Source organism: Centruroides sculpturatus, unplaced genomic scaffold, assembly GCF_000671375.1.
Source record: "Centruroides sculpturatus isolate CEXI.00-Female unplaced genomic scaffold, Cexi_2.0 scaffold2085, whole genome shotgun sequence".
Lineage (NCBI taxonomy): Eukaryota > Metazoa > Arthropoda > Arachnida > Scorpiones > Buthidae > Centruroides > Centruroides sculpturatus.
Window position 1 is genome coordinate 40,131 of NW_019386315.1, and position 13,299 is coordinate 53,429.

At 30.7% G+C, this 13,299-nt stretch overlaps 1 protein-coding gene across 2 annotated transcripts in view; it reads right to left on the reverse strand.

Annotated features, from left to right (window-relative positions):
- Positions 1-5,839: 5,839 nt before the first annotated feature.
- Positions 5,840-13,299, reverse strand: part of LOC111614516 (folylpolyglutamate synthase, mitochondrial-like) — a 29,892-nt gene continuing 22,432 nt past the window's right edge. For both annotated transcript variants that reach the window (XM_023355890.1, XM_023355889.1), the window contains one exon: positions 5,840-6,557. In XM_023355890.1, the coding sequence (XP_023211658.1) occupies positions 6,160-6,557 (398 nt within the window). In that variant the 3' untranslated portion in view covers positions 5,840-6,159. The remainder of the gene's footprint in view (positions 6,558-13,299) is intronic.

Consider the following 13,299-nt stretch of genomic DNA (forward strand, 5'->3'; position numbering starts at 1 on the left):
TTATTATTATTATTCATTTTAATTGGGAAAACATTTCAAAGTGTCGTTTCAATTCTATTTATTTATTGGAGTGCTTGTGGATACACGATATTTTTTGTTTTTCTGTCTGATGCGTACACGAATAAATCAGAAGTTTTTCCGACGCGTGAACAGGCCACATACAGTTGTACTGTACATGTGAGAAGCACGGATTCTTTAAATTTAGCCCACATACACACAGAGATTGTTAGAAGTGCGATATTCCTCATTTTTATATATATTTTTTAAATCCTTTATAATTTTGATTATTTAATTGCTCCTTCCTCTCTTCCTTGGCATGTTGTGAAATTTCTGATAGTTGGATAATAAACCGTTTTATTGTAATTTGTCTTTTTAAATTATTTTGAGTCGATATTAATTTGGGAAAGGGGATTCTAGATCGGTAAAATAGGTGAATTTCCTCCTATAACTTCAGTTGTTGTTCGGAATACGGTTAAGGTTTTAACAAAGTTCGAGCGAATACATAATTAGCAAAAAATGGTTGAAATAAAGTGATTAAACAAAAATTATTACAAATATCATAAATAACAGTTTACAAATGCATATATAGAGATATTTATTGAAGGGGGAGAAATGGTCTTCACAATTTGAAATCGATCTAACAGTGCTCGAATGCTCGTGTAAACGCGCGCCATCTATCATAGGATAACTGTACTTCGTGGGAGTGTATTAAAAAACTTTCCAAAAGTTTCATGGCAATCGTACTATGCCACAAACCTTCGCTGGAGTATATTAAACAACTTCCCAAAGTTTCACGGCAATCGGATAAACGGTGTGGTAATGCATAAAGGACACACACACACATTCATTTTTATATATATAGATATATTGTATGTAGTTATGCCCCAGAAGTAGTCAGTGCAATGGCATTTCTTGTATTTTTGAGCTTTTAAATGGAATGTGTCTCTAGTAAAGTGGGAAACAATTGATTCTTAGCATTGTTTTGAGAAGTTGTTCTAGATTTTACCCCATTTTTGTGGGTCTTCAAGATTCCAGATAGGCTAATTTTGGGGGCTCTATATCGCAAAAGGTCACATGTAGACCATCGGTTCCTTTTGACTATTTTACTCCTGTGATCATGTTCTACACATCTGATAAGGCATCATTAACTCAACACCGGAGGGTAGTCTTAATAACAAAATCTTCAAACCAAATTTTGTTAATTTACATCTGAAAAGGTCCCAATTGTCTCATTCAGAGTTTCATTTTTACCATTATTATTAGTGCATGATTTCTTAATAGTTATTTTGGCTTCATAAAAAAAAAATTAATTTTATCTTTGATTTGTGCAAAATTTAATTATTTTATTTGGTTACCCATTCAAACTCATCTGTCACTTTGTAAGCAATGTGACAAATACATGGTATTGGAATGCAACATACAACACATGGAAGGATAATCCCCAAGTACCCTGAATCTTTCTCCGGACAGCATTGAATAGAGATACTTTAATTATGATCCCTCATCATTAAAGAAACAAGTTTGAAGTGGAATTCAAATAAATTATTGATAATGAATGTTACCTAAAATGAATAAGTTACTGATATTAACATCATTAAATTATAATTTTAAGGCAAGAAAAATTTTATTTATATATAATACTATAAAAAGTGTAAATTCTTGATATGTGGAACTAACGTATTCACCATTTGTAGAAATTTGTTGAAAAAAAAAATTCTTAAAAATACTCTAATTCAGTATGGATAAAGCATATTTTTGATAGCACAATGCTTTGATAATGCTAATTCATTCTAAGCAATACATTAATTTTATAATTCAGTTTATATTTTAATATTTGTGATCATTGTAGCATGTAAATGATTCATAATAATTTTTTAAAGAATTAATTATTAACTGAACATAAATACTAAAATATGCACAAGCCACCATTATGGTAAAATTTCAATCCATATTCTGAACAGTTTAAAAAGCTTGGTCCACTGATAAAATTATAATCACAATACAGAAAACAATTAACCACAGTTAAAAGTCTGAAGGGCATTTCCTTTGGACTTTTAAATGATTTTCTGCTTATTTTAAAGTGTATTTCAGAGTAATCCTTTGATCAAAGTGTGAGGTAAACTGTCTTCTCCAGATAGAGCCAATGAATCCAGGTTGTGTAGTTTAGTCCAATTCAGAAGAAAATTCACAAATCAGTAAATAAAATCACCTTTCAGCCACATTAAAAACTGAAGACTTGTAAAACATATTAACTTCCATCTTCTTCAATTGCTTTTTAAATTCCTTCAGTTATTTCCATTCAGCTTTGGTGATGTGAGGGCTACAAAATAAAATCAAAGATTAAACTGAATTAATTGAATTGAATTAAAATAATGTTCAGTTTATTAGAATTGTACTTACTGAAAAGATGATTCTTCAGGTATCTGAGTGTGTACTTGAATCATTCATACCCGATCCACTTTTTATTTCTTGAAACCACTACAGCAGGAGCAAATTTCTTCCCTTTCTTTAGCAGCTTCATCAGGGCACCACTTCCAGAATTAGTCTGGATAAAGCTTGCTGCAGTCAAACTCCATGACCTCTGTCTCATGACTTCAATCTCCTCATAACTCATGTAAGCCAATCTGTCTTATATCTTGGATTGATCCCAATGGATTTTCAGTTTCACCCATTCAAGAAGACTCTAAAGGAAGGCCAATAATTTGCAGATCCTTCGAATATTAGGGATTCTCTGAGGAATCTAGCAAAAAACAGTCTTCAGAGTCTTTAAATTTTTGGATGATTTCTGATGGATCTAGTGGAAATCTACTAGTTTTTGGATTCTCTGGATTTCTAGGGTGTTCTGGGGATTTGGGCAGAATCCATGGATTGCTAAATCCTTTGGATGTTCTGTGGGATAATCACCCATTTCTTCATCTCGCTACACTTCTTTTTTTAGTTGTAGGGTTTCTGTCTGAAGATCCTACTCCAAATGCAAGCTTAAAAAGTAAATGAATGCACTTAAATAACAATCAAAAAACAAAGTACTATTTATGATCAATAACGATTTAACCATTCATTGTTAAAAATAATGATTTTTGTTTACAGATTTCACTTTCCATCTCATTTCAAGCTAACAGAAGTTATTTAAAATAAAATTTCCATTACTGATTAAAATTATATATATATTTTTTTTGCAAATTTCAAAATTGTTAAAATATGTTAAGATAACCAGAAATTACAAAAATTTAACATCAATTTATTTATTATTATGATAACACAATGAATATAAATTGTGATAAACAATAAAACCAGTCACAAAATTTTGAAATTCAATCTGTGGACTGAGATATTTGAGATCAAAATTTGCCATGTCTCTGGTTGTAAGCTGGTGACACTATATGTCAATTGAGTGTCCAATTGCTAGAAATTTACATTGATCTTTTTTAAATTTTTTTATTTTGATCTTTATAATGTGTGTTTAACATGCATGGCCTGCAGCCTCACATGTGCATGTTTTAAACATTTCTTGACTTTTTTTTGTCAACTATGATGATGGACATGAATGTCCTCTCCAGAACCTGCATGATTTAAACTGCTTTAGGCAATTTTAGAAGTACATCACCATATTTGTGTTTTTGTGAAGCTGGAACAGAAAAACCTACACTGCAGAGCTCAGTTTCATTTTCCTAGAAAATACCTAGTCTTATGAATATTCTTTCAAATTTTTGGTAAAATGGTTTCATTCAAATTTGATTTCACAATATTTTTCTATCTCAAATATTTGTTATTCAGAAATAAGAGATGATATTATTTTTCATTTTAATTCCAATTTTAAAATACTTTTAGTAGTATTTTTCATTAAAAAATTATCTTCAATTTTATTTTTAGAGAAATATTAAGTCTGTTTAAAAAGGAACCACCATTTATTCACTTTCACTGTTCTGGAATACAAACTTTTGACGACCAGTCTTTCTCTGTACACTACTTGGCCATCAAAATCAAAAGTTCCCTTAAAAACAGAAAAAATATACAATTAAAAACACAAGTCTAAAAATTGGAACTGGCAATGCCACAGACATCATCTTCCTTTCCTGTCTGTGTCATTGCCAGTACTGATTTTTAAACTTGTGTTTTTAATTGGATATTTTTTCTGTGTTTTTAAGGGAAGTTTTAATTTTGATGGCCAAGTAGTGTACAGAGAAAGACTGGTCATCAAAAGTTTGTATTCCACAACATTGAAAGTGAATAAATGGTGGTTCCTTTTTAAACAGATTATCTTCAATTTTATTTTTAAACATAACAACCTGACAGAATTCTACATTATTATTTCTTGTTAAAAGTCTGATATTTAAATACTATACAAAAAACTGTTATTTTCATTAAATACACAAAAATTCCTGTATTTGAAGCATTATTGCTAATTTGCTTAAAAATAATATAAAGTATTTTTTTTATATAATACAATAAGTACATTTCGTGTATAAAAAATACTATATACTTCTTAAAATAAAAGAATAAAATTCAACATTAAGTTATACAATAAGACCCCGCTTAATGCTGCCTCAATATAATGTGGTCTGCTTGAAGCCTAAAAAAAAAAGCTCAAAATTTACACCAATTCAAATTATCGCAACATTTCATCAATTCGTATATAATACAATTATTTACGAACACGAACCAATCGGCAAAAGGTGGCAATTCATCATAGCACTGAACTTCCCTTAAATCTATGTTTTGTGGTGCAATTTTGGAAAAAATATAATACCATGGATGCCATAGGAAATATCAATTTTACTTGGCAAGAATTAACTGATAAATGCATGAAGTGTGGAAGAAGTTGTGACTGAAGCTATCCAAGAATTCTTAATGAGAAGAGTCTGTCGGTGTATCGTTAGATTGACCAAATTATCAACCTAATCGATACAGCAAGACTAGGAGATGTAGAAGTGCAGGATTCTGGCCAGAGCCTTACCAACTACAATCTTCGAGAACTGGCAGAACAAGGAATTCATTTGCAACTGGAAAATAGTGATTCTGAAAACGACAAGCCATTGTAAGGAAATCTGTAGAATTTCTCTACAGATTTCCTTAGTAAAAGTTTGGTAACAATAACCAAAATTGTTGATCAAATTATAACAAATTACCCAGATTTTGAAGGAATGCAAAAGCAAAATGAGGTGTTTTGGATGTGATCTTCCGCTACCGACATTTGCTGAAGAAAAGAAAAAAAGCAACAAATAAAACTATACGACTTTAATGCAAAAAGCAAGAATTTCAGAAGAGCCAAGACCTTCGTCACAAAAAATGAACTTTACATTTCTGTGTGCACATGTTTGTGTGTTATTTAACATATTATGCAAATTAATATAACAACAACTTAAAATTAAAGTAAAATCTGTTTATTTTGGTCGTGTGTTCCCCTTTCCCTATTTACTCTTATGTTAAAATGACCTCGTTCAATGCTGTTTTGTTTAGCGCTTTCTCATCTAGGAACGTGTCCCTCGCATTAAGCGGGTCTTACTGTATATGAATTTTACATGTTTAATTGTTATTGTTTTAAATTACTTTTATGGCCAATATTTACAATCAAGGATCAAGAATTAGAGTTAGAAGCTAACCAATTATCATTCACTACTTCTAGTACACAAATGCTTATCGGTTAATTTTTAACTCTAACTCTTGATCCAGGTTATGATTATGACTGTTATTGGTGCTTGTTATGTACATTTGTTGTATTGGGAAGGCCAATATTGTCCTTGTCATATTCCCTTTGTATTAATTTAAAAAATAAAAACAACTTTATGCAAACTTTTTTAGAACAGATTTATTTCTAAAATTATATATAAATTTTAATAAAAAATTATTTATATAAAAATTTTCATATTAAATTCACAGGCATGTTTTTAACTGATATGATATATTATAAATATATGAAAAATATTTCATAAATGTACAAGATGCATAAAATATTTTAAATGATATAATTATTTGATTGAATCTTTTCAATTCCTTTAGCTCTTCATTAAGTACATTTACTTCAAATGGAAAATGAACAAATGTTTTAAAAATTTAATAGCCAAAAAAACATTCTTTTTGCTTCATCTGCTATCAATAAACATTTCTCGTTTTCTTAATACTTCTGCAAAAATATATATATCTACTTTATAATTTAAAATTTTAATGTTCTTGTAATTCTGGGTCAATTAAAGATAACACATTACCAACCAAATGTATACTTCCTGTTACAAAAAGAGATAAGTGTTTAGCTGTTACCAAATTTAATGGAAATGATGAAAAATTTGGAATTGGCATTGTTAACATTGGCACTTTTTTCTTTAAATCGGAATTGTGATTATTGCAAATGAATTGCAAGGCGTCTTTCAAACATGAAAAAACTATGGTATTGTTATTATTTTGTTCTGACGAATGTGATAGAAGTGACTTGGATAAAGTTCCTGTGGCATTGGATGATATTTCTTCTTCATAAACAGAACTTAAAAGGTAATTCCATACTTTCATATTTCTTTCACACTGTATTAATTCTTTATCTGGATCCACTGTAAAATTGCTTTGATCTGTAAAAGCAAAATAATATCAAACTGCAAATAAACCAATTATCCTATTATACTGTATAACTACTACAGGTGCTCCCCTGCCTACAAACAGGTTAGGTTTCCGAGGTTTTGTCATAAGTCAAAAACTGACCTAGAAAGTACATTTGTACACAAAATAACCACTTAGTGTTTTATCCTTCAATGTACTTAATAAAATACATTACACTCATTTATCTGCTCATTACTTCTTAGTAGCAAGTGTTTCAAACATGGTTTTTTTCCACCTTATGCACTTACTTTTATAATGTCCAGTTTAGTTTCCACAGAAATAGAATCATACTTCTTGCATTTATCTCTACTGCTATATTTATTATTATGTATTTTTGAAGCACTAATCTTAAAAGTTTATGAAAATTGCAAATAATAGTGAAAACACCATTACTTCAACATTACTAACTTTGACACCAACTCACAAGCAGCAATGGACCTCAGAATTCATGCAAAAATGAAAAATAGGGATATACAATAAAAATAAGTCCACATTAATTAGTTATTAAAAATTTATTATTTATTACTGGCCAAAAGCTGACATCAATGCCACCTCACAAACATCAAGAGAACTTCAGAATCTACACAAAAATTAAATTTAGACACATGTTGAAATTATTTGTAAATTTGAAAGTTTATTAGTTGAATATGCTTAAGTAGGAGAGCACCTATACAAAAAGAAACTCAATTATCCAAACTTAATACCAGGGATCCTTCAGAGAAATTTTTGCAGCACTACAATTAACAGATGATGTAATCATTTCCAGTTACATGGAGAATTTGATCTTTGTATATATTATACTCTGTGATATATACAACAGTACATGTTCTAGTTGTCTCTGTAAACCATTTTGGATAATCAAGTTTCTACCTATATACATTCATTAAACCAAATAATTGCCATAATTAATTGGGCTAATTAAGTGCTATTATTAATGATTGACTATTAAGTAATTTAGTACTAGAGGTAAGTGTTAAGTGCCATCTCTTATTAAATTTAAATAATTATAATATTAATTTAGAATATTCTGGAAGAAAAGAATCAGTCTGAAGTGGGACTCAAACCTGCAAGTCCTACTTACTGTTGTGGATTTGAGTCCCGCTTTGGGCGGATTCATTTCTTCCAGAATATTCTAAATTAATTAATAAATATTGTAATTATTAATAAGAGATGGTGCCTAATGCTCACCTCTAGCATGATTATTCTAGTTATTCTATATTGTATTCTAGTATTCTATATTGTCATATTTTTAATTTTCTTTGATATTCAAATGTTGATCCATCTGATGATGATTTGTGAAATAAGTTGAAAACATTACTGAGAAACTTAATTTTCATTAGATAAAAGTTTATTCTATTAGTTACTTACAATTTAGATAGTTTCCTAGTATTTTTATTGGCCACTGTGTTACCTATAGACTTATTAACTTCTCTTATGAAAAAATGAATTCTTGTGGTTACATAAAACTGACTTGTGTGTGAAACTAATGATCTTTACATTTTAAAGTGATTAAGGCCAAGTTGCTATCTGTTACAATATCATCAAATATTCTAACAACAAATTTCTTATCTTATACTTACTGAGAAATGTGTTTTTCACACAACAGTAGTAAATGCAGGAGTCTTCCATGGCTTTTGGTTACGGTCAGCCCTGCAATTTTCTCTCTTGGTTCCTTCTGCTCCTGGGAAAAATAGTAGGAATTGCATCCTGTCTTAGTGTTGGTTGTAAATGCTTCTCTATGTTTTTCCCTTTAATAATTACATAGTACGTCCTTATAATGTAATGATTATCAAAATGCAACTCACAAACAAAGAAGTTCTTGTGATTTCAACATCTCTTGGTATATTCCTTTTTCATGCATTTTGTTTTACTGGATCTCTCAGAAATGAAAACAGGGTACACTTTTCTTTACAAGAGGCATAGTCACTTTTACACCCCAGAATACAGCACTTAGAAGGCATTATTACATCAAAACTAAACAATTTCTATATTAACAAACCTGATATAGCTGTAGCAAACTGCTATATGGCCTGACTTGCTAGCAGTGCCGCCCTGGTGGCAAAGTTTCTCTAGACACTTTATCGACACACTTCTTATGGGAGTTGTTCTAGTAATTATATTACTAGAACAACCTTACTTAAGAGGCACGATTACTAGAATATAAACCTTATATTCTAGTAATCGTGCCTCTAGTACCAAATTACTTAATAGTCAGTCATTAATAGTAGCACTTAATTATCCCAATTAATTACAATGAACATTTGGTTTATTATTATTACATTCAGCTTAGTGATGTTTATATATATTCATTCATTATTCAAAAGTTCAAAAAAGAAGTAATAATTTCTTATATTTCATATAAAAATTAACTGTAAAAGATTTCCATATTTTCCAAAACAACTAATGTTTTTTGAATGAAATTTTGTTTCCAAATTTATTAAGGATTAAATTTATAAAAATTTAATCCTTGTTGAAACAATGTCAAAATAATACTCCACTAATCATTTAAAAATAGAAAAGTAATCTTATAAACTATTAAATAATATGCAGAAATAACAAGAATCAATTGTTAATTTCTGATGCTAATCATACAACCAAATTCTTATTAAAACAAATTGTCATATTCTCAAATTGGTTGTACTCTATTAGAATTTCACTATTCTATTCAGTTTCTTAATACTTGAAGACAAGTTTGCCCAAGTAGGGATCACCATTTTTAGTTTTTGCGTTCTAGACAATACATTTCTGGTGACCAACCTTCCTTTCTAGGCTACTAGCTGCCAAAAAGTTTAAAAAAGTCCTTTTAAAAACACAAAGATTTTCTAAAATCAGAACTGGTACTATACAAATGTCTTTCTTGTTACCATCTGTACTTTCTCGGGGGTGTTTTGGCCGTTTATCCACAGAGAAGAGAGCACTGGAAAATGTAGATTAAACAGTCTTCAAGTATTAAAAAATAAAAAAACCATCAGACGAAAAAATTATGAATTATGACTGTAAAATATCACCACCAGGGGAACCTGTTTAATCTACATTTTCCAGCGCTCTCTTCTCTGTGGATAAACGGCCAAAACACCCCCGAGAAAGTACAGATGGTAACAAGTGTGACAATGCCGAAGGGCATCCCTATACTTTGGCACCACATGACCGAAGGGTCGACATCGCGTCGGCAAAGATCGCAATGACAGGTTTCGTCAGGACTGACACCACTGTATCTTCACGGCTAGACACAGAAACCGTTTCGTTCGGGCGTGTGAGCGGTCGGGAGCGATCAGAGTCGGGATGGAAGGAGAGACAGCGCACCGGAAGTGACTTACTCATAGACTTTTTAACGTAACAACTGTTTAATGGTTAACGATAAGCTATACATTAGGGCTGCTGTTAGATACATTTCTCGATTTGATAGTATTAAGATATTGCGTTTTTCCCCGATTTGAGAGAGAAAGTTTACAGAAGTTTCACGTGGCGATAAATACCTTTTGTTTTGCTGTCTTGATGGATATTCTCAAGCAGTCTTGGTGAAGGGAAGAAAGTTCGGAATGTCAGTCCGGTAAAGGAAGTATCCGTAAGAGTTGATAGAACAGTATCTGCAAGGGTGTTAGTCGATGGTTCCGATGATCTTTTTGTAGATATCCGAATAGTGAGGCACTTAGGACAAGGTACTAGTGACAACTTCTCTTTTCGAAAGACGGGCGACTACTGCTACTTTGTTGTCTGTTTTTCATGTTGGATTGTCGAAACGGAGATATTAGGTTGAAAGGTGCTGAGAAAGTGTCGTTATTAAGCCTGAGACTTTAGCAGATGTTTAGCTCCCAGGTGTAAAAGTTGACAGTTATCGAATGAAATTATGGCTACAATGTGAAATGACACTATTAAATGAAAAGATATAAACACAGGGAAAGTTCGGATCCTCACACAAGAAAGACGTTTGTATAACACCAGTTCTGATTTTAGAAAATCTTTGTTTTTAATTGGAAATTTTTGTTTTTTTAAAAGGACTTTTTTAAACTTTTTGGTGGCTAGTAGCCTAGAAAGGAAGGTAGGCACTTAAATAACAATCAAAAAACAAAGTACTATTTATGATCAATAACGATTTAACCATTCATTGTTAAAAATAATGATTTTTGTTTACAGATTTCACTTNATAATTTACAATTTGAAACATTAATTACTTCTTACTTACTGAATTTCCTTGAGTCTAAGACATATTTTTGTATTTATTTTAACTGGTCTAAAATAAAGTTGATTACGGCCTGGAAAATAAAAGTGAAAAAAACATCATTGTAAAAAATCCTGCAACAAAGGAAAACTGAGACAAAAGTCCTGCAACTTTGATTAAATTCATAAAATTATTTTATATAGAAAATAATCATTGTGTTTTAACTTTAGCAGAAGTAATTTGTATATTGGACTTGTTAGAATTTATAAGGTGTGACAATTTAATTCTCAGAATGGCCATGTAGTGTTGCCCGTGACATAATTATATTGAAACAACATGCATATTCGTGTTCAAACATATTTGAACTAATGTATGCAAAAATTTAAAGCTGATAGAGCTAGTTGTTAATTAGCTATTGAGAAGGTAATAGTTATCTATGTGTACTCTTTATCAAAAGTATGGGTGACTAAACAAAAATTTAAAGCAATGTATTAATATTAAATTTTGTATGAAAATTGGCAAATGTTACAGTATGACCAAGAAACAAAATGTCAGAACATGCAATGGAAATCCCCGAGTTCTCTAAAAATGCATGCATGTTGCACTCACAGTTTAAGACCATTCTGGTGTGTTTCTTTGATCATAAGGATTTAAGCAAGCAAAAACAAGGGACCACTGCTTACTAGTGCAAAAAACCAAAAAAGAATTAGGTGGTGTAAAAAATATAAATATGTAGTGACAAATCAAGATTTTGTTTATTTAAGGATGGAAACACAAAGATCTTGCAAAAAAGTGAGGAATGTTATGCTAATTGCATTTCAAAGACTCAAAATTTGCACAAGGAATTATTGTGTATGGAACTTTAACTGCTTATGGACTTGGAAGTTAAAAATTGTAAAGCAAAACAATGATTCATCAGTTTACATTAATATACTGAATGAAAATTTTATACCAACAGCTAAATATTACTTTTCTTATGGTGAATACATTTATCAACAGGATTGTGTACCTGCATATACATCCAAGAAAATGAAATCATATTTTGAAAACATGGAAATAGAATTATTAGATTGGCCTGGCAATTCATCAGACCTTACTTTCATAGAAAAAATATGGGATAGGGTGAAGAAACAACTGAAACAAAAACACATTTTAATTGAAAGATTTAGAGTTACAATTACAAGAACGTAAAAAGTTAATTTATTCCTTGCCACAAAGAATTAAAACAGTTTTAAAGGCCAAAGGTGGAACCACACAATACTAAAATCAAAGTTGCCAGACTTTTGTCCATGACATGTTCTTTACTTTTTTGTATTGCACTTTGAAAATAATTTCATTATAAAAGTTTTGATCTTTTTTAAAAAAAAAAGATTCTTTCTTTTTATTTTATTAATAATTTTAATGTACATTTGTTGTCATATAAAAAACATAATCAAAGTTACTGACTTGTGAGACTAAAAAAAAAGCACTTGTTGCAGGACTTTTGTCCTGTTGTAATTTTTTATAGCATAGTGTAGTGTAGTCATCCTCTGAAAACTAAAATATGAAATTCAAAAATTTAGGTTTATTGATGTGAGGGTCGAACTTAGTGGAATTATTTTATTTAAATATATTTTTGATGAGAGACAAAATTAAAGAGACAAACAAAAACCGACATTTTTAAAGATAATTAAACTGTTTTCCCATGGACTCATTTCCTGGTTGAAGATGATACATCAAGTGTGTCACCTGGAATCTGAGACAGAAAATTCAACTATTGGACGATGATAGAAAAATTCCTAATAAGGCCATGGAAAAAACCCAATGCAGACCCCCTAATAAAAAGGGATGGGTCGATGAGTCGGACAGAGTCCTGGAGTTATCATTGAACTGTACATGTGTTGGCCGCCGCCATAACTGTTCCTAATTGTCACCACTCCGAAGAACTCGTTGACACTTCAAGATTCCCTACATGTGAAAACTTCTACTATCATTTTGTGAATTCTACAGATATTTATCCTCGTGTGAACTTAATGTGAGCCCTCTCTCATTATCAGTTGTTGTTAGGATCATAGTAGTTACGCAATATGTCAGCTTCTGATTAGCATTAGCTAAGCATCTATAATATACAGCTTGTAAATAGTCAATATTGAAAAAACAGGTATTTTTATTTAAATGATAACTTGTGGAGTGTATTTACTCTGGTTCTCTCCTTCTGCCTCCATTCTGGATCAGACAGTCCACACATGCAACCGTTTGAAATAACGACCAATCTGGTTTCTGTGTCTGTCTGTAAAGACAAAGTGGAGTCATCCTGACAAAGCATCAAAGAGGTGCCGATCCTGCGGTCATACTGAATTTCTCAAGTTTTCCTTTATTCTTGTTATAGACCCTGATCATTCCTTTTCATTTCTTATGCCATACTATCATTCCCAAAGAAGTTTCTTATTATTATTTTAGTATAATTTATCAATGTACTGTATTATTAAAAGAATTTATACTTCTCTAGTGGTAAATTTTATTTTTATATAATTTGTTTAACATTTATTCTTATATATACTTGTAAATGGCATAAT